The 17,753-nt window shown below is 50.7% G+C and overlaps 1 protein-coding gene across 1 annotated transcript in view; it reads left to right on the forward strand.

The window, feature by feature from the left end:
* The window catches only part of KSR1 (kinase suppressor of ras 1), a 199,883-nt gene that overhangs the window by 149,520 nt on the left and 32,610 nt on the right, over nucleotides 1-17,753 (forward strand). Inside the window, exons 4-10 of the mRNA XM_042780477.1 lie at nucleotides 1,246-1,705; nucleotides 4,564-4,568; nucleotides 7,007-7,067; nucleotides 10,902-10,985; nucleotides 12,748-12,809; nucleotides 12,897-13,003; nucleotides 15,703-15,871. Coding sequence (XP_042636411.1) covers nucleotides 1,246-1,705; nucleotides 4,564-4,568; nucleotides 7,007-7,067; nucleotides 10,902-10,985; nucleotides 12,748-12,809; nucleotides 12,897-13,003; nucleotides 15,703-15,871 — 948 coding nt within the window. The remainder of the gene's footprint in view (nucleotides 1-1,245; nucleotides 1,706-4,563; nucleotides 4,569-7,006; nucleotides 7,068-10,901; nucleotides 10,986-12,747; nucleotides 12,810-12,896; nucleotides 13,004-15,702; nucleotides 15,872-17,753) is intronic.

Below are 17,753 nucleotides of genomic sequence, written 5' to 3' on the forward strand. Positions count from 1 at the left end.
GCAGTGTCTCCCTGCCTCCTACAGGGTTAAATCTGACGTCCTTACCAGGACATCTAAGGCCTTTTCTGTGCTGGCCCCAGTTGGGCTGACCCCTCCAACTCCATCCCTTGCCCCTTCCTGGCTTGTGCTGACCTCTCAGGGCCCATGGAACTCTTGTAGTTGCTAGAATATGCCATGCATGCACTTAACGTTTACATGTGCTGTTCCCACTACCTTTTCCACTTTCTTTCCTAGCAGGTTCCTGTTTATCTCACAAGACTCAGCTCAGATACCACCTCCTCTGGGAAGCCTTCCTGCCCACCCCTAAACTAATTTAAGGTCTTTTTTCTCTGTGTCTGTCAGCCTCCATGCATCTCCCTGTTCTAGCATACAATGTCAAATGCCATCTCCTTTAGACTCCTCAAGGGCAAGAGGATGTGTCCTTTTTATGTTTCTACAACCAGCATCCAGGAACTCTGGTGGCGTAGTGCCTAAGGCATTTGACTGCTAACCAGAAGGCTGGTGGTTCAAACCCACCAGCCACTTCTCAGAAGGAAGGTTGGGCAATCTACTTCCATAGAGATATTGCCTCAGAAACCCAGAGGGGGTCGCTTTGAGTCGGATCTGACTCGACGGCAGTGAGTTTACAACCAGCATCCAGCAGATGCTTGAATGAATGAACAGATTGTGCCATTGAGCTAGAAGTTCAAATGCCACAGAGCTGCAAGGACAAGGGTCATGGAGAGCAGGAGAGTTTCACAGTTTAGAGCTGGACAGTTGACCGTCAGTCACTCACAGGCTTTCAGAGCGGGAGCTCATTTCACAAGCCCCAAGGCAGTTTGCTATTGGAAACTGCAAGCCCTTTTCCTTAGAGTGGAGCTCTTCCCTTCCTTCACACACCCCAGCTCCCTTTTCCTAACTCTTAATAATCAGCCATCACTTCCCTTTCTGAGTTCACCTGCTTTTGGGGGGTGTTTCCCTACTCGCTCTTCCCAGAGCTGCCAGTATGAGCACTGCACGAGGCATTCCCTTTCTGGGCTTCATTTTCCCCCCTCTGTAAAATGGGACAGTGGCCTCACAGTCAGCTAGATAATATATGAGAGGCCTTTATACACCAGGTATAAAGGTAGTGGCTATTAGCTGAAGAGTTCTTGGCCCTTCCAGTAAGGAACTGTGCAACCAGCTTTGAACAAGGTGCTTGACCTCTCTGGAGCCATCAGTCCTTTCTAGCCCCAACCAGCTGTCATTCAACTTCTTGGCCCACAGGAGGGGAGCACAAAGAAGACTTAGGCTGGAGTCCGTTGGATGGCCGGCGGGAAAGTGGCTCAGGACCTTCCATGGACACGCTCTCACCAGCCAGTGTGCCCTGGCCCCCAGGAAGCTCCCAGTCAGGCAGAGTGGGGAGCAGTGCCCAGGGCCCACGTTCCATCTCTGTGTCAGCTCTGCCCGCTTCGGACTCCCCAATCCCCGGCCCTAGCGAGGGCCTCTCGGACACCTATATCCCCCAGTACGCCAGCGGCCGGCTGACCCCTCGCCCCCTGCACAGCTTCATCACGCCCCCGACCACGCCACAGCTGCGCCGGCACACGAAGCTGAAGCCACCACGGACACCCCCTCCGCCCAGCCGCAAGGTCTTCCAGCTGCTGCCCAGCTTCCCCACGCTCACCCGGAGCAAGTCCCATGAGTCCCAGCTGGGCAACCGCATTGATGAGATCTCCCCAGTGAGGTGAGTGTCCCTGCCAGGCAGCCGCCGAGTTTGCTGCCTACCAAAAGTTTTGATTGCAGCTTTCTAATTAGAATAGTAATATAGGCTTGATCTAAAAAGAATAAGTAAAATCAACCAATACAGAAGTGTGCAAAGTGAAAGGTGCCCCATCTCAGTCCACTTCCCAGACTGAGTCAGAGATTGAGCTGAAACCTACTAGATTCCTTTCTGGATACACATACATATACACTCACTCACATGCTCGCGCTCGCTCGCTCTCTCTCTCTCTCTCTCTCTCTCTTTTTCTCTGTCTGTCTCTCTCTCTCTCACACACACACACACACACACTCATCTGTGCATACCCATACTTGCTTACTCACACACACTCACATACATTCTCCAAGGAAGTTTTTATTTGTTACCAGCGAATATGAAGTGATACCTTGTATCAGTCAAGATGGGCTAGGTTATGCTCAAATAACAACTCCCAAATCTCTGAGTCTTAAAATCGAGATGGACTAATTGCTCATATTCCTGTCCATTGTGTGTCATCCTCATTCCAGGTCCCAGGCTGACAGATTAGTGTCCAGAACATTACTGGCCACTGTGGCAGAAGGAAAAGATAATTCTAGATATTTTTTACTGGCAGTTAAATGGTCTTTCCTGGAAGTTCTGCTCTCTTGTAATGCCTTTATCAAACAAAAGGGCCAAGAAACACAATTCTCCTATGTGCGGGAAGGGGAGAACTGGAGTCTTTGGCTAAAACCACTAATGACTATCAAACACAGTGAAACCTGTGAGAGTGTGAACTTGATGGAGCTGCCTTGTTTTTCCGGCAGCTTTTTTCCCTTTAATGGGGTGCACTCTTACCACTCTTCTGTCACCCTCTGTCAGTGGAAGGTGTTTTAGTTTTCCCTCTCTAGCAGGTTTCTGCCTTACACACGTTCCAGCTTTTGCAGGTTTTACTGTACCATGAAGTCTGTCCATCCTATAACTTGCTTTCTCAACTTACCTGGCATCACTGAGAACTGCATGTCAGTACATCACGACTTACTCTTTCATTTTATTGTTTTTGGTTTTTAAAAAACATTTTTTCCATCTGTATGTTTTAAGTAGGTGATAGAGTTACATGGTACAAAATGCAGAAAGCTCCGTGGCTCATGCCTGCTGGCCTTTGTAGGCATCTACAATAAAAGTCTACCCCACCACCACCACTGCCATCATTTTATAATTTTTCTTCAGTCTCTCACTTCCCCTCACAAAAGATATCCAGGTTATCAGTTTTATCAGGGAGCTCTGGTGGCGTAGTGCCAAAGGCATTTGACTGCTAACCAAAAGGCTCGTGGTTCAAACCCACCAGCCACTTCTCGGAAGGAAGGTTGGGCAATCTCCTTCCATGGTGATACCACCTCAGAAACCCAAGGGCGGGTCACTATGAGTCAGATCCGAATTGACGGCAGTGAGTTTGGTTTTTGGTTGAGTAGTTATTCAAACGACCTCACTCTTTTTAGCTTTGGCTTATCAATCCCTTGTATAGTTTATCTAACCAGGCCCCTTTTGATGGACATTTAGATGATTTTCATGTTGGCTATTACAAAGAGCATCCTTATAGATATTCCCATATGCAGTGCAGAGGGAAGGAGGTGTTCTTTTGGGTGCCTCTTTCTTATACCTGAGGGTTGGAGCACCTGGCTTCTCTCCTGACGTGGGTACCCCTTTCCTGGGGTTCCTTGGGCCCTGGCCTGTTTTGGGTCTTGGAGTCATTTTCATTGGATGGGCTGGTGCAGGCCATTTTGAGCCCTTCACGGGTAGAACCCTGGACCACATCAATGGCTTTGAGTGTATCACCCAGGGAGGAGTCAACCACGCTAGGCTCCCTGATCAAGCTCTCTGCTAGGGCCCGGATGCCACCCAGAGGGGCTGCTGGCCCTCCTTTACTATCTGGACTGTCAGTGGGCAGGCCTCCCCCTCTCACAGAGAGCACAGTGGTAACTAACATGTGTGCCACGTGCCTGTCAGTGAGGGCCTCACAGTGGGCAGAACCCAAGTGCATCTGTTTCTCATTTTCTCCCATAAAGAGTGTTAGGATGGCTCTGGTCTCCTTCCCACGCTCTGGGCAAAGAACAGACTTGCCTCAGAGCCCACAGCTGGTGAGCTGGGCCTCAGACTTTGAGGTTCTGAGTCCAGTTCCTGCAAAGCCACTAGCACGAGCACTGACCTCACCCCACAGGTCACCTCGCAGCCCTCCACAAGCCCTGAGGGCAGACTGAAGTGTCCTATTCCTCTCCAGCACTCTTCATCCCTGGGGGCAGCAGCACCCTTGAGGAAGACATTGCTCAGGGCATGTCCCAGCGTGACCCTCCCCGGAGCCACCTTTCTGCTCTCCACAGCTCTTCTCCCTTGCCTTGCCTGCCCCAACCACACCATCTCCTGCAGAGTGACCCCCTTTCCTGCCTGGACCCTGGGCATCCATCCTCCCCAGGTCTATAGCTGAAGCTTTGCTACTCACTGGCTTTGTGACCTTGGAAGACTCACTTGACCTCTGTGAGCTACAGTTTCCTCAGCTGTGCAATGGGCAGAATGGTAATTACCGTGCTAGGTGGTTGGTGAGTCCGAGATGAGCTAATGTATGAAAATGCAGAGCACAGAGTGTGGCTCTTGTGCCCACTGGGAGGGGACAAGGTGGGCCACTGAGGAAACTGATCCCCACAGAGGTTGCGGGACTTTCCACCTTCATCACCAAGCCTGGCCCCGGGCCCAGCCACAGAGTCTTCCATCCCAGCACACTGCCTGCTCCCTCCTAGGAGTACTGTTCAAGGGAACATGTTGAGCCAATGCAGTGACCTGTAATCCCTTTCTCTCCTTTTTGTCTCCTCCAGGTTCGGTAAGAGTGATTCATTTTCATCCCCTCTGCTACCTGGGAGTCTGTTGTATTGCTGTCCCCATCAGGGGTGGATTTCTTTGACACTCTTAGTCACTCGGCCTTTTGGGAGCTCAGAAGCAGACGTACCAGCAAACGTCACAGGAGATAACTTTAAGACAGGTGGCCTTAGAGCAAAGCTGACCTCAGCCCAGCCACGGTGCTCTTGGGGAGATAGAGACCTCGAGTGTCACAGTCCATGCCAGCCCCATGATGAGCCCTGTGTGCACACTGCCCTCTCTACAGGTGGCCTCTGTGGCAGGGATCATTTGCCTGCTTGGTGCCAGGGTAAAGTGTCCTCCTGCAAGGGAGTTTTCATCTCTCTCTCTCCACCTCCCGGAACCCTAGCTGATGTCTGGGGATCCCTGCCTTCAGGAGAGGGCTATTCCCAGAGGCAGGAACGTGCCTGGCTCTGAATGAGGCCTGAGGTGAACCCAGCCCAGGAATCAGAAGGTGCAATGCCCTTTGGAAGCAGAGAAGGCAGCCTTTAGACCCATCCCTTTTAAGAGCAGATTCTTGCATACAGCTATCTGTGGGGCTCTCTTCAGTGAGTCGGGGCAGTGCGAAACAGCCCTGCATCTTGATTTCTGCTTTTAATTCTCTGAGCAGAAATGCAGACATGTCAGGTTTTTGCCTGAGCAAATAGAAGTTTGTTTTTGTTCTATCCACAGCTGGCTGAGGAGAGAAATTTTTTGTTAGCAGGGTCTTGGGATGAGGGTGGAGTATAGTGGACAGTGACTGGGCACAGGCGGAAACTCATAGGGCCTTGGAGGAGAACTCAGCAGCACCAGCTCTAGGTGCTGTCATCCTCCCAGTTGTCATAGTAATGCGGGGACCATAGCAGTGAGGCTGCTTCCCAGTCTTGCTGGGAAGGGAGGATGAGCCTTTGGGACCAGTATTTCCATCTAGATCAGAGATTAGCTTGGCATGTTGATTACATCCCATGCCTATGGCAGACATTACTAATCAATCATTGCTTGCTCTCAGAGATAGATGGTTGAAGTCTCATTTTCCCATGGTCTATTTCTCTCAGGCTGGCAGCCTCATCACTTTTAGACCTCCAGGTCTGAGATTCCATGTTTTCATTGCTTTAGCTGCTAACCAGGATGGGGTAGGCAAGTTGGGACAAACTAGCCCATGGCAGATGTACCAGAGAGAGCTGCAGGTGGTATGATTGTAGGTTCCCAGGTCAGGAGAGCACAAGGTCCATTTCTGTCCTGATCCTGCTGATCATGACTTCCCAACACCCCCTTCTTGTGGTTGGGTATGTGGTGCTTGGCCACACTTAAGGGCACCAGCAGTGTGCCAGGCCAGCACTCAGGGCACTGGGGACACAGTAGCAGCCCTCGGGGGCCTGCTGACTCAGAACACACAGGTGGGCCACAAGTCACTCCAGCATTTTCTGGGTCATGGGTTCCTTTGATAGTTGGATGACAGTCTAGGCCTTCTTTCTAAAGAAAATCCCACAACATTCTGCTAAACAGTCCAGAGGCTTCCCATGCACGGGCGTCCTTGAGAACTTCTCTGGGCAGAGACAGCCAATGCCAAGGATGAGTGTGTGCTTGTGTGCGTGTGCATACATCAAAGGAGGTGTTTGGACACGTGGGTTCCAGCGTGGGTGCAGAGATGGCTTCTTGCTTCTCCTCCACTGGCCAAGACTGTAGTACCATGAATACTGGGGTCAGCTATTCTTACAGGGAAGCTAAGCTTTCAGGAGGGGAGAGCCCAAGGTGTCCCCCAAGGAAGGCAAGCAGAGGGGTGTCTCATGGCAGAGCGACAGGGTATCCAAGGTCTCCCCAATGGTCAGACTGGTGCCCGGCGGGCTGGGCCTAGGGGGCGTATGAAAGCTTCATCTTCTCCTGTTCTACTCACCAAGATCTGGCAGTGATGGTCCCAGAGGAACATGCTTCAAGTGCTTCTGGTTGGAAAGGTACTGGATGAGCTATGTGGCTAACCTAGTGTTCCCCACCAAAAGTCAAACCGCTTCCACCCACTTAACAGGCAGTCACTAGAATTGAACTCTTGCCCAGTGGTAACCTGTGGCATTGTCCATGAGAGTGCAAGAGACTGGGGCATGTGGAGACTTGCACCCTTAACTTTCCACTGGCTTCTGGCTCTCAGACCTGCCTCCTACCTGAGGGGAATCCATGCAAGGATGGCAGCCTGAGGCTGCAGTAACCTCCACTAGAGAAGCCGCCATGCCTAAGAGCAGTCATGCTGCCCCCTTGGTCTGGCTTCACCTTTCCCTGTCTTGATAGACATAGGTTCAGGGAACCATTTCTCTAGTGTGGTATAAATTGCCATGCACATCCAGCCTGTGATCTCTGATGCAGAAGGCCACAGGCACGAGCTATCAAGGGCAGAGCACCCTCACCTGCCACACCTGGCCTCTTTCCCTACAGATCTCCCACATGGGTCCCCACAGATGGTACGAAGGGACATCGGGCTCTCCGTCACACACAGGTAGGTCTGGCCGAGGCTCTGGGTAGGAATGGGTGTGGGAGCTGGGCTGGGGCCCACATAATGCCAGAGCCCTGCTGTTCATCACAGGCAGGAATATGGTCCCGGTCACTCTTCCTCGTTCTGGTCTGTCTGTGCATCTGTTCTCTGGACACAGCTCTATACCAGCCTCAAGCCCCTGCACAGTCACCAGCAGCCATGGCGATGTGCTGGGACCTCCCTGCTCCTCGGAGGCCTCTTCCTCACTCTGCTGAGGCCAGACGCTCTCCTGTGCTTCCCAGGACACAGATCCGAGGATAAGCAGGGTCCCAGTCATGAAGAAAATCCAGATTCCCAGGCTCCAGCCTAGAGCATCTAGTAAGGTGCCCATGGTTCTCAGCCTGGCAATGTGGATTTTTAACAACTTCTAGTGATTCTCATGTTCAAATGTATGGGAAAGGCTGATTTGGGCCAGTGATGTAGACTCTGCCGAGGTCTTGGCCTCAACCCTTGGGTGGCCAATGTGTGTTAAGATCACCCCAGAGTAGCTGGTAGGACAGTGCCTTGGGGTGCCTGTGTTCAGGCTGTCCCTGTTGAAAGTTGCAAGTGCAGTAAGGAACACCTGTGAAGGGCTTTGCGGTTTGCTGGGGTTTTGTTTCCACCAGGGACTTTGAGCTGGCCTTGGGCCGTGTGTGGAGGCCTGCCTGGAATTCTCTCCCCGGAGGAAGCCCAGGCTTAGAGAGGGTGAGTGACCCACCCAAGGTCACGCTGCCAGTGAGGAGTACTTGAGGCCAAGTTGGCTGAAGTCCAGGGACCTCTGTTTGGAGGCTCGTGGGTACTGAGTTGCCTGTGTCCCAGAGCCTCAAGGAAAAAGTGTCCAGGGCCCCAAGAGGCAACTAGGATGGGAGAGCCCTTAAAGTGAAGGCCAGAGTGCCTCCCTTGGCTGTACCCATGCAGTCAAGTGTGGTCTTCCAGTGAGAAACCTTGCTCTTACCCAAGAGCTTCACAGCTGAGGCAGTCAGGTAACCCCTTCAAGCCTCAATTTCCTCCTCACAAATACCTCCTTCCCAGGGCTGTCATGAGGATAAAATGGGGTAATGTGCATCTGAGCGTCACATGTCTACCAGTAGGGGGCACTTGGTATTTACCTTTGGCTCTGGCCTGGAGATGGGCAGACATAGCCTGAGAGACTCGGCATTAGCAGAGGGCTCCATTTTGGTTTTGTTTTTCATACCTGCTTTCACAGATGGTTTGAGGCTGGGCCATGGCCCAGTATTTCCTGATCTATGTCTTTCCTCCCACCTTGTGGCAATCTCCTTCCTGGTGTTGCCAGGTGCTCCGCACGTGTTCTGGGCTCGGGTAGATGAAGTCATGGTCACACTCTCTTGGGTGTTGAAACCCATGATCCAGGCCCCTCCTCAACAAAAGGTCTAAAGGTATTTGGTTTAATCATAGGGGGAAAAGCTGTCCCGTGACCTTTGTTTCCCTCGTCCAGGAAGGTTTGCCTTAGCCTAGTCTCCCCACTCCCACCAGCCTCTTGAGCACCTGCCCCTTGTCAGGCCCAGACTTGACTGCCATTCACACCTGTATTCAAGATTTCTTAGTGGAGAGTATCTGTTACTGCTGAGTCTTCTCCTCTCCCCTTGTATCAACATGAGAGGAAATTAAATCCAAGACACAGAGAGAGCATGCACACGCTTGTGCAAGTGTGCACACCCCTAGGTCCCTGGGAGATGGAATTTAGACTCCTTTTCTTGCAGTTTGCTCCCTGTACTTCCAGAAGGTGGGAATCCTTTGTCCTGGCCACCAGCCGCTTCCATCTTTGCTGGGTCCTGGAGATGGTGACATTTATGTTTAAGAATGTTAGGAATCCCTTCTGTTTTCCAGGCACTGCATATTTACACAGCACATATATGATCCTCATCAAACCCCTGTGAGGGTTGAGAGTGGTGGCCTGTGTGCAGAAGCTCTCAGGCAGGCAAACCCGGCTCCATCAGACCCCAAAGCCTGTTCCCTTTCCTTGCACTCAGGCCTACTTTGGCCTCAACTGCCCCAGTGGCCTGTCTTAGAGAAACCATGCAACTCTGGGTTCTAGCCCCCACTGCACAGCATCCCAACTGTGTGACCTTGGGAAAGTCACCTAACCTCTCTGAGCAGATTTCCTTGCTTATTACTGAATCCTGAACCTGCCTCATTGCAGGGGGGGAGAGTGTTGAGAGTTGAGAGCTAATGTTCATGGATGCATTGCAAACAGCTCCCCAAATACTATTGATAGTATTCTCTTGTCAGTATTATATACTATGCTCTTGAAAGTTTATTCCTCCATAATAAGGAATTTCTACCCTCAGGCCCGCCCACCTTATAGACTAGCTGTGAGTTTTTTTCCTGGGGGACAGTCCGCTATTCAGCCCCTAGCCTTCCAATCTGTCCTTTGTGTTTTGTTTAAGTTTTTATTTCATTTGGATTGAAAATTCACTCATAACATTCAGTAATGGGTGTATGTAGACAGGTGTTGCAAGTGTCTTGTGTGTCCTTGCCAGAGATGTTTTAGATCAGCATATACGTATACTGTTTCCCCTCCTTTCTAAAAAAACAAATACTATATATGTTACATACACTGTTCTCTATATTTTGTTTTGTTTTGCTTTGCTTTCCTTTTTTAAATTGAGGTAAAATGTTCATAGAGTAAAAGGTACAAATGGTATATATGCACACACACACACACTCATGTAGGAGCCCTGATGGTGCAAGAGTTAAGCACATGGCTGCCAACTGACAGGTTGGCAGTTCAAATCCACCAGCTGCTCTGTGGGAGAAAGATGTGGCAGTCTACTTCTGTAAAGATGACAGCCTTAGAAATCCTATGGGGCAATTCTCCTCTGGCCTGTAGGGTCACTCTGAGTCAGAACTGACTCAACAGCAGTAGGTTTGTTTTTGTTAGATACACTCATGTACACCACCCAAATGAAGATATAGAACATTCCAGCACCTCAGAAAGTTATCTTTTATCCTTCCCAGCTGAAAATGTCACCACCCAGTGGTCACTGTTCAACTTCTGTCATCCCAGGTCAGTTTTCCCTTGAACTTATTTGAATGTACTTGAACTTCATGTAAATGTAGACATATGGTATTGTATCTTACTTTTTACACTTTACGGTGCAATTTGGGGATCATTCTGTATTTTTACAAAAAGATTTATTTTACTTCTTGGCTGCATAGTTTTCCAGTGTATGGATGGACCAAAACCAAACTCACTGCCATCGAGTCATCTGACTCATAGTGTCCCTCATTGGGTTTCCAAGACTGTAAATCTTTACGGAAGCAGGCTGCCTCATTTTTCTTCCATGGAGAAGTTGATGGGTTCAAACCGCTGACCTTTTGGTTAGCAGCCAAATGCTTTAACCACTATACCACCAGAGCCCACTATACTTTATTTAGCTAGCCACCTACTGCTGGACACTCAGGTGGTTTCCAGGCCTTTACAGTTACAAACATGCTGCAGTGAGTAACTTTGAACATTGCCATTTGAGCCATGTGGATAAATTCCTGGGATTGAATTGCTGGGTCACTGGGTATGCACACTTGAAATTTTGATGGCCAGATTGCCTGCCAAAAGAGCTTGTGGCCACATGAACTTTGGGATTTCTGACAATGATGATGACCTTGTGGCTGTGAAATCTGCATCCCTGGGAGAAGACAGTGGCCCCAGGATGTCCCCACCCACTGGAAGAGGGCCCCAAGGGCTCTCAGGTGAGGCCAAGTCTCCTGGTTTTCCTGGGGCTGTGTGCTTTTCCGGCTTTAGCAGCCAGGGCCTGGCCTCTCAGCCAGTGTGAGCATGTGTGTGTTCACTCCCTGCAGGTTCTCCACCAAGTCCTGGCTGTCCCAGGTCTGCCAAGTGTGCCAGAAGACCATGATATTTGGAGTGAAATGCAAGCACTGCAGGTGATGAACGGAGGGTGGGAAGAGGAGCCCCAGGGCTGGGGGACACCCAGGAGCCTTTCAGATCAGTCTTTTAATTTTCATTGTGATTTGGATGAAAGTTTACAGAGCAATTTCATTGTCGACACAGCAGCTCATACACATTTTGTCTCATGACATTGACTGCAATTCCCCACAATGGAACAAACAGCGCTCTTTCCACTTGCCCCACATAGCTACCTCTTCCCTGTGTCCTCGCCTCTCGTGCACTCCTGCCCCCACAGTGGTCTCCCTATGCATACGCTGCCCTTTTGTTCTCCTATGATTGATCAGATCAGTCTTGTGGCTTTATTCTTGGTCATAGGTCAAGTCAGAGTTCAAAGGAGTTCCCTTAAACCCACTGTTCATAATCCTATTCAGTACTCTCGGAGGAGACTTAGGAAGCAGCAAGGGAGTCTCCTGTGGGAAGGAGCTATGTGAGCTGGGCTTTGAAGGATGAATAGAAGTTGTCTAGGTGGACCAAGGGTGAAAGAGAATTCCAGTCCAAGGAAGCATCTTGTGTAAAGGCAGGGAGGAATATGAGGACTGTTCTGGGAACTTGAGGGAGTTCTGAAATTTAGCTTTGGACTTTAGGCCATAAGGAGTGGGAAACAGGGATAGGCAGTGGTGAAAACTGAAAGATAACTCATGGTATTTAAAGAAGGGGAGAATATAGATTCTATGCAAATTCAGTTTTCTTATACCATTGTGGTTCCCTATAGAAGAAAGGGGCAAGGAGAGGGAACATTATGGGATAAACAGAGACTGGAAAGACTTTCACAGGGTGAATGTAGAGTCACTGCTCCTAGCCCTGTTTTGCTATGTGATCTGGGGCAAGGTGCTTGCCCTTTCTGAGTGTCATTTGTACACCTGGAAAGATGATTCCAGACCCCTTTGCCCATCAGGATCTCTCCAAGAATCTGAGCTAGTGTGTATGGGCATCACCTTCAGTGGTAGGTCTTGTCTTCTTAAAATGTGCATGTACTTGGATCAGTTTTGCTTAACTGCTTACTCCCTTGACCACCAAGAAGATGCTGGCACTTTCTCTGTGGTCTAGGACTGCTCTGGAGCCTGGTCATTTGGCTTTAAACTGGGACCTCCAGCTTTCTTTCAAGTAATTCCTTTCATGTGGCGAGCCATGATGAGCCCTGAGCCTGCCACTGTCACACCATTCACTATGAGGTTGATGGGCACCAACTGTCAGCCCATTGTATGGATGTGAACACTGAGAGTGAGCGCAGCAGTCAGGAGCAAAACAGGAACCCAGATCTCTCCATTTCTGCTTCAGTACTGACCCCTCTGAGAACATGGCCCCTTTCTTAAGTTTAGTGGGACGGGCTACCTGCTCAGAGGAAGCTCTTGGATCCTTCAGTAATTCAGTCACCTTCTAATTCATCCTTTCTTGTAAGTTCAGACTTGTCTTGAGCTTTTCGAAAGTAGGTGGAGGGCCACCTTTTTGGAAATGAGAAGTAGATGTGTGACCTGGGGCAGATTAAAATGAGAATATTAATACCTGCTTGTTAGGAGGGTAGACATTGATGGTAAACAAGCAGAAACATGGTACATGCTCAACAAATAATAGTTCCTGTTACTGGTCACATCAGGAATGTGTACTTTTTGAGCTGGGCTGAGAATTGTGGATACTGAGGCAGCTGTGGGGTGACTGGTAAGGCAGAGCTGCCCCAGCTCCGCCCCGGCCAGGGAAGCCCTAACCGAGCTCCTCCCACCCCCACCCCACCCCCGCCAGGTTGAAGTGTCACAACAAGTGCACAAAAGAAGCCCCAGCCTGTCGGATATCCTTCCTGCCGTGTGAGTTTTCTGCCCTCTGAAGTTGGGGTAAGTCTTTCCTTGGCTTGTGCTCTTCCCCGCTGATGGTTTCCCCCTCTTACTAAACAGTGCCTAGACTCCGGAGGACAGAATCTGTCCCTTCAGACATCAACAACCCGGTGGACAGAGCAACCGAACCCCATTTTGGAACCCTCCCCAAAGCACTAACGAAAAAGGTACGCTGGGCAGTGGCCCTATAGCCTGTGCCCCGGCTAGGGGGAAATCCGCCCTGGGTTCCTTTCTGTAGGAAGGATAACTTCATGACCTGGGATTCGCAGCCAGATAGTGGTGGCCTCCAGGGATCATGTCTTTAGCAATTTAGCAGACTGCACTTTTGTATCAGCGTGTAGTTGCGAGGCCCTGACTCCCTCCCCAGCTTCTTCCTCCTCCTTGGAGCTAGCTTCCTGAGTGCTTAGTATGTGCCTGGAACGGGTGCCATGTGCTTTTCCATTTGACTCCGACAGTGGTACAAAGAGGCACATCCTAATGTTAGCTCCATCCTACAGATGAGGAAACTGAGCATAGGCTCCCTTGTAAGCGACACGCAGGCCCGGGGTGACTGGATACAGACCCTGGATGCTCAATCCCAGTGCAGCACTCAAAAAAAAAAAAAACTAAAACTCACTGCCATCAAGTTGATTTGACTCATAATGATCCCTCCTTGGGTTTCCGAGGCAGTATCTCTACAGAAGTAGATTGCCCTTCCTTCTGTGGAGTGGCTGGTGGGTTTGAACCACCAGCCTTCTGGTTAGCAGTCAAATGCCTTAGGCACTATGCCACCAGAGTTCCCCAGTGCAGCACATATGTCTTAAATTGTTCAATTAAACAGTCCCTGTGGCCTCTACCAAGCAACCATTACAGGGGTGCACCAGAAATCCTATGTAAATGTGCATCTCTTTACCTAGCCTGGGTCGGTCTTCTCTGCTTTTGCACACTGGTGGCCCCTGCAGCTGAACGGATTCACGAGGCCTGTGTGTTCCGGGAGGGTGTTTAGACCTGCCAGGAGCCCTACTAAGGAGCTCTGGTGGTGCAGTGCCTAAGGCATTTGACTGCTAACCAGAAGGCTGGCGGTTCAAACCCACCAGCCACTCCTCAGAAGGAAGATGGGGCAGTCTACTTCCATAGAGGTACCAGCTCGGAAACCCAAGGAGGGGTTGCTATGAATCAGGTCTGACTCAATGGCAGAGAGTTTGGTTTTGGATCTTGGACATACCAGCTCAGTGTGCACAGTGCCCACAAGGCTCCCAGCCTGGTGGCTTCTGACAGCAACCTCCATCCTGGTGCCCACACAGCCGGTGGCCACCCCCCACATAGATGGCTTTCCAAAGGCTGGCATGGGTATGGGTGTGCACTTCCAAACATGTGATGCCCCAGCTTCAGACCACGGACGAGGCTTAGCATGTTCCTGTCTCCTCAGTGGAAACACACATGACCCGCTGCTCCCTCACCAGCCTTGGTGGAGGTGTGGTGGAGAGAAGAGAACAAGCAGGCTAGCCAGCCAGGAGGCCAGGTAACACCAGGTGGCCCCCAGAGATTCAGCCACGGGGACTGCTCTGGGAGAGGCCAGGGCTGACTTCTGATTGTCAGACAAGGGGGGCAGCCATGGCGGGCCTGACAGCCGTCTCCGTGGGCCCCTCATGTCTTCTTTTCTGCTCTGTCTCTGCCATTGTCACATTTTCCCTCTGATATTATCATCCTGCCAGGAATGGGGAGGCAGAGTGGAGAGATGAAAGTATGATAGGGTCTAAGTCATCCAAGATGACGCCACCACTGGCCCACACTGTTAGCTCTTTCAGAGTTTTGCCATTGAAAATGGGCTCTTAGCATCCTCGGTGCCTGTGGGACAATGAAGTAGACAAAAATAAGGACCCTTACCTTGTCTCTTGTCTCCGTATCCAGCAGGGTTCCTGGCACATGGCAGAACGTTTATCAGTGGCTGAATTTAATTTGTAACATCCCTGCTGTGTGTTCAGCTCAGAGCCAGCCTCTGGGGAGCAGTGATGAGCACCCATGGTTCCTGTCTTCAGAGAACAGAGTAGGAGAAGCATGATTCAAAAAGTCACCCAAGGATGAGGCTGACTGCAGTTTACAAACTATACTTAAAGTATAATCTCTGCCCTGTAAGTGCTGGGAGCTCTGGTGGCATAGTGCCTAAGGCATTTGACTGCTAACCAGAAGGCTGGCAGTTCAAACCCACCAGCCACTCCTCAGAAGGAAGGTTGGGCAATCTACTTCCGTAGAGATACTGCCTCCAAAACCCAAGGAGGGGTCGCTGCTATGAGTCAAATCGACTCAACAGCAGTGAGTTCTTTCTTTTTTTTTTTTTTTCCCAATAAGTGCTGGGAGCTATGAGAGGATAAAGAGGAAGGGCATCGTCCTGGCTTCTGGGAGGAATAGGTGTTTGAACTGAGACAGGAAAGATGAACAGGAGTCTTGGGGGCTGTGTGTTGAGGTCTCTGTATGCCATCCTTCCATCAAATGGTGGTTAAAAAAAAAAGTTGCTATCTTGTCAGCTCTGACTCATGGCAACCCCCTATGTATCATGGTAGCATGTGCCCCACAGGGTTTCCAATGACTGATTTGTCAGAAGTAGATCACCAGGCCTTTCTTCCAAGGCACCTCGGGGTGGACTCAAAACTCTAAATTTTGAATTACCAGCCACATGTGTTAACCATTTGAACCACCCAGGACTCCCCTCGAATATTAAACCCATAAAATGTCAAAGCTAGAAGGGAGGACTCGCAGGATCCCCTGGCCTGACCTCTCCGTGTGCAGGTGGGGAAACAGAGGCAGAGAGGTGCTGGCACAGAGGAGGGGGCAGCCAGGCAAGGCACAGATGGCCGCTGCCAACTTACGGGCGTCTCTGGTCCTGCAGGAGCACCCTCCAGCCATGAACCACCTCGACTCCAGCAGCAACCCGTCGTCCACCACATCCTCCACGCCCTCCTCACCGGCACCCTTCCTGACGTCCTCCAACCCATCCAGTGCCACCACGCCTCCCAACCCCTCACCTGGCCAGCGGGACAGCAGATTCAACTTCCCAGGTACTATACCTCCGGGCCCTCAGGGATGTGGTCAGATGCCCTTCCTAACAGTCCCCCACAGGCTCCAGGTCAAACACTGCCACTAAGAGCTGACACGTACAGCTGTGAGCCAGGTTCTGTGTCGTGCACCTTAGGTACATTACTGTTTAAACTTGATAGAAGCTCTGATACTGTGCCTGGTGAAGTGGAGGGTCAATGAAAAAGGGGAAGGCCCTCAACAAGATGGACTGACACAGTGGCTGCAACGATGAGCTCAGGCACAGCAAGGATCGTGAGGCTGGCACAGGACCGGGCAGGGTTTCATTCTGCTGTGCACAGGGTTGCTGTGAGTCAGAGATGAATTGACGACAACAACAACAGAAGCTCTGAGGTACATGCTGCTGCTATGCCCATTTTACAGATGGAGGTTCCAAGAGAGGAAGTGACTTTCCCAGAGCCATACAGCCAGTAAGCAGTAGAGCCCAGTTCAAACGAAACCACCTGACGTAAAGCCTAGGGCCTTGATATAATCCCCACACGCCCTCCTGTGTGTGGAGTGGCTTCTCCTAGGCATGATCCATTCACTGAAGGCCATGGCTGAGTCTCCAGGAGGCATGGCTGGCAGCGTGCAGAGCTGGGTGGGGCCCAGGAGAGGGAATCCAAGGCCCTATCACTCTGGAATCTGAGCAAGCTGCTAAAGGGAGTTTTTGTTCCCTTTTCCCTAAAATGAGGGCACCACATGACTTGGGGAGGGTTATCCCATTGTGTAGAGTTGTGTAGATCAGGACACTGAGGCCCACACAGGAGTGCCTGGTAGAGCAAGACCTGAAGCCACCTTCTGACTTCACCCACAGCCCTGGTTGCCTTGGAGTCTGTAGGGAGAGAGCTGGGATCTCCAGCCTAGGGGGGCTTCAGGCCAGGCTCCCACCCCTCACTGGCCTCTGGGGCTCCAAGCCCAAGAGTCCGGGTGCAGCTTTCTTGTGCGGGGATCCCTCGCATGGGGCCATATTTATTCAGCAGGAGGCTGGTGGCATTTCTGGGTCCATCTCACCGGGGTTCCAGGGACTTAGCAGTGGTGAGAGACCAAGATACCGTGGGAATCTTTTTTTCTCTTTGCCTTTCCCTTGGCTTTTATTTGTACATGGCTCACATTAACACGTTCTGCCACTGATGGCCTATTAGATTAACCTCTGTAGTTCTGCTCTGGTGGTGTAGTGCCATTTGTAGCATCTGACTACTAACTGGAAGGTTGGTGGTTCAAACACACCAGCCACTCCGTGGAAGAAAGACTGGGCAATCTACGTCTGTAAAGATTTACCGCGTTGGAAACCCAGTGGGGGTCACTACGAGTCAGAATCCACTCCACGGCAGTGGGTTTGGGTTTTGGTTTGGTTTGTAGTTCTGCCCCGTCCTTATGATGCTCTGAAAACGTGCCTTTTTCTAAACCTCCTAGTTTGGATTTTATAAAAGGAAGGGCCTGTTTTGAAAAAACAACCACAGAAAAAGTCCTTGTTGTTGTTGTTGTTATTTGCCGTCGAGTCAGCCCTGACTCATAGCGACCCCTCCTTGGGTTTTCGAGGCAGTGTCACTACAGAACTAGGATTGCCCAACTGCCATGTTATTCAGAGCCTCTCAGCTTTCCTTGATGTGCCCAGGCTGGGACCTCATGGCCCCCTGCACAGTGCCCTCACTGATCATGGCCAAACCTACAACTCCCCTCTAGGGGCCAGGCTGGGCTGGCCTGGCTCAGTGGTTGATCTTGGGGAGAAACCTATTGTCCATCTATTCTCTATTGTCCCATACAACTGTACAGGAGCATTTCAGTTTATCTTCACAGATAAACCCATGAGAAAGGTGGTTTATACCCCCACTTTACAATAAGGCAACCAAGGCTGGGAGATAC

Source organism: Orycteropus afer, unplaced genomic scaffold (assembly GCF_000298275.1).
Source record: "Orycteropus afer afer isolate SDZICR_OR568_19922 unplaced genomic scaffold, OryAfe1.0 scaffold00042, whole genome shotgun sequence".
Lineage (NCBI taxonomy): Eukaryota > Metazoa > Chordata > Mammalia > Tubulidentata > Orycteropodidae > Orycteropus > Orycteropus afer.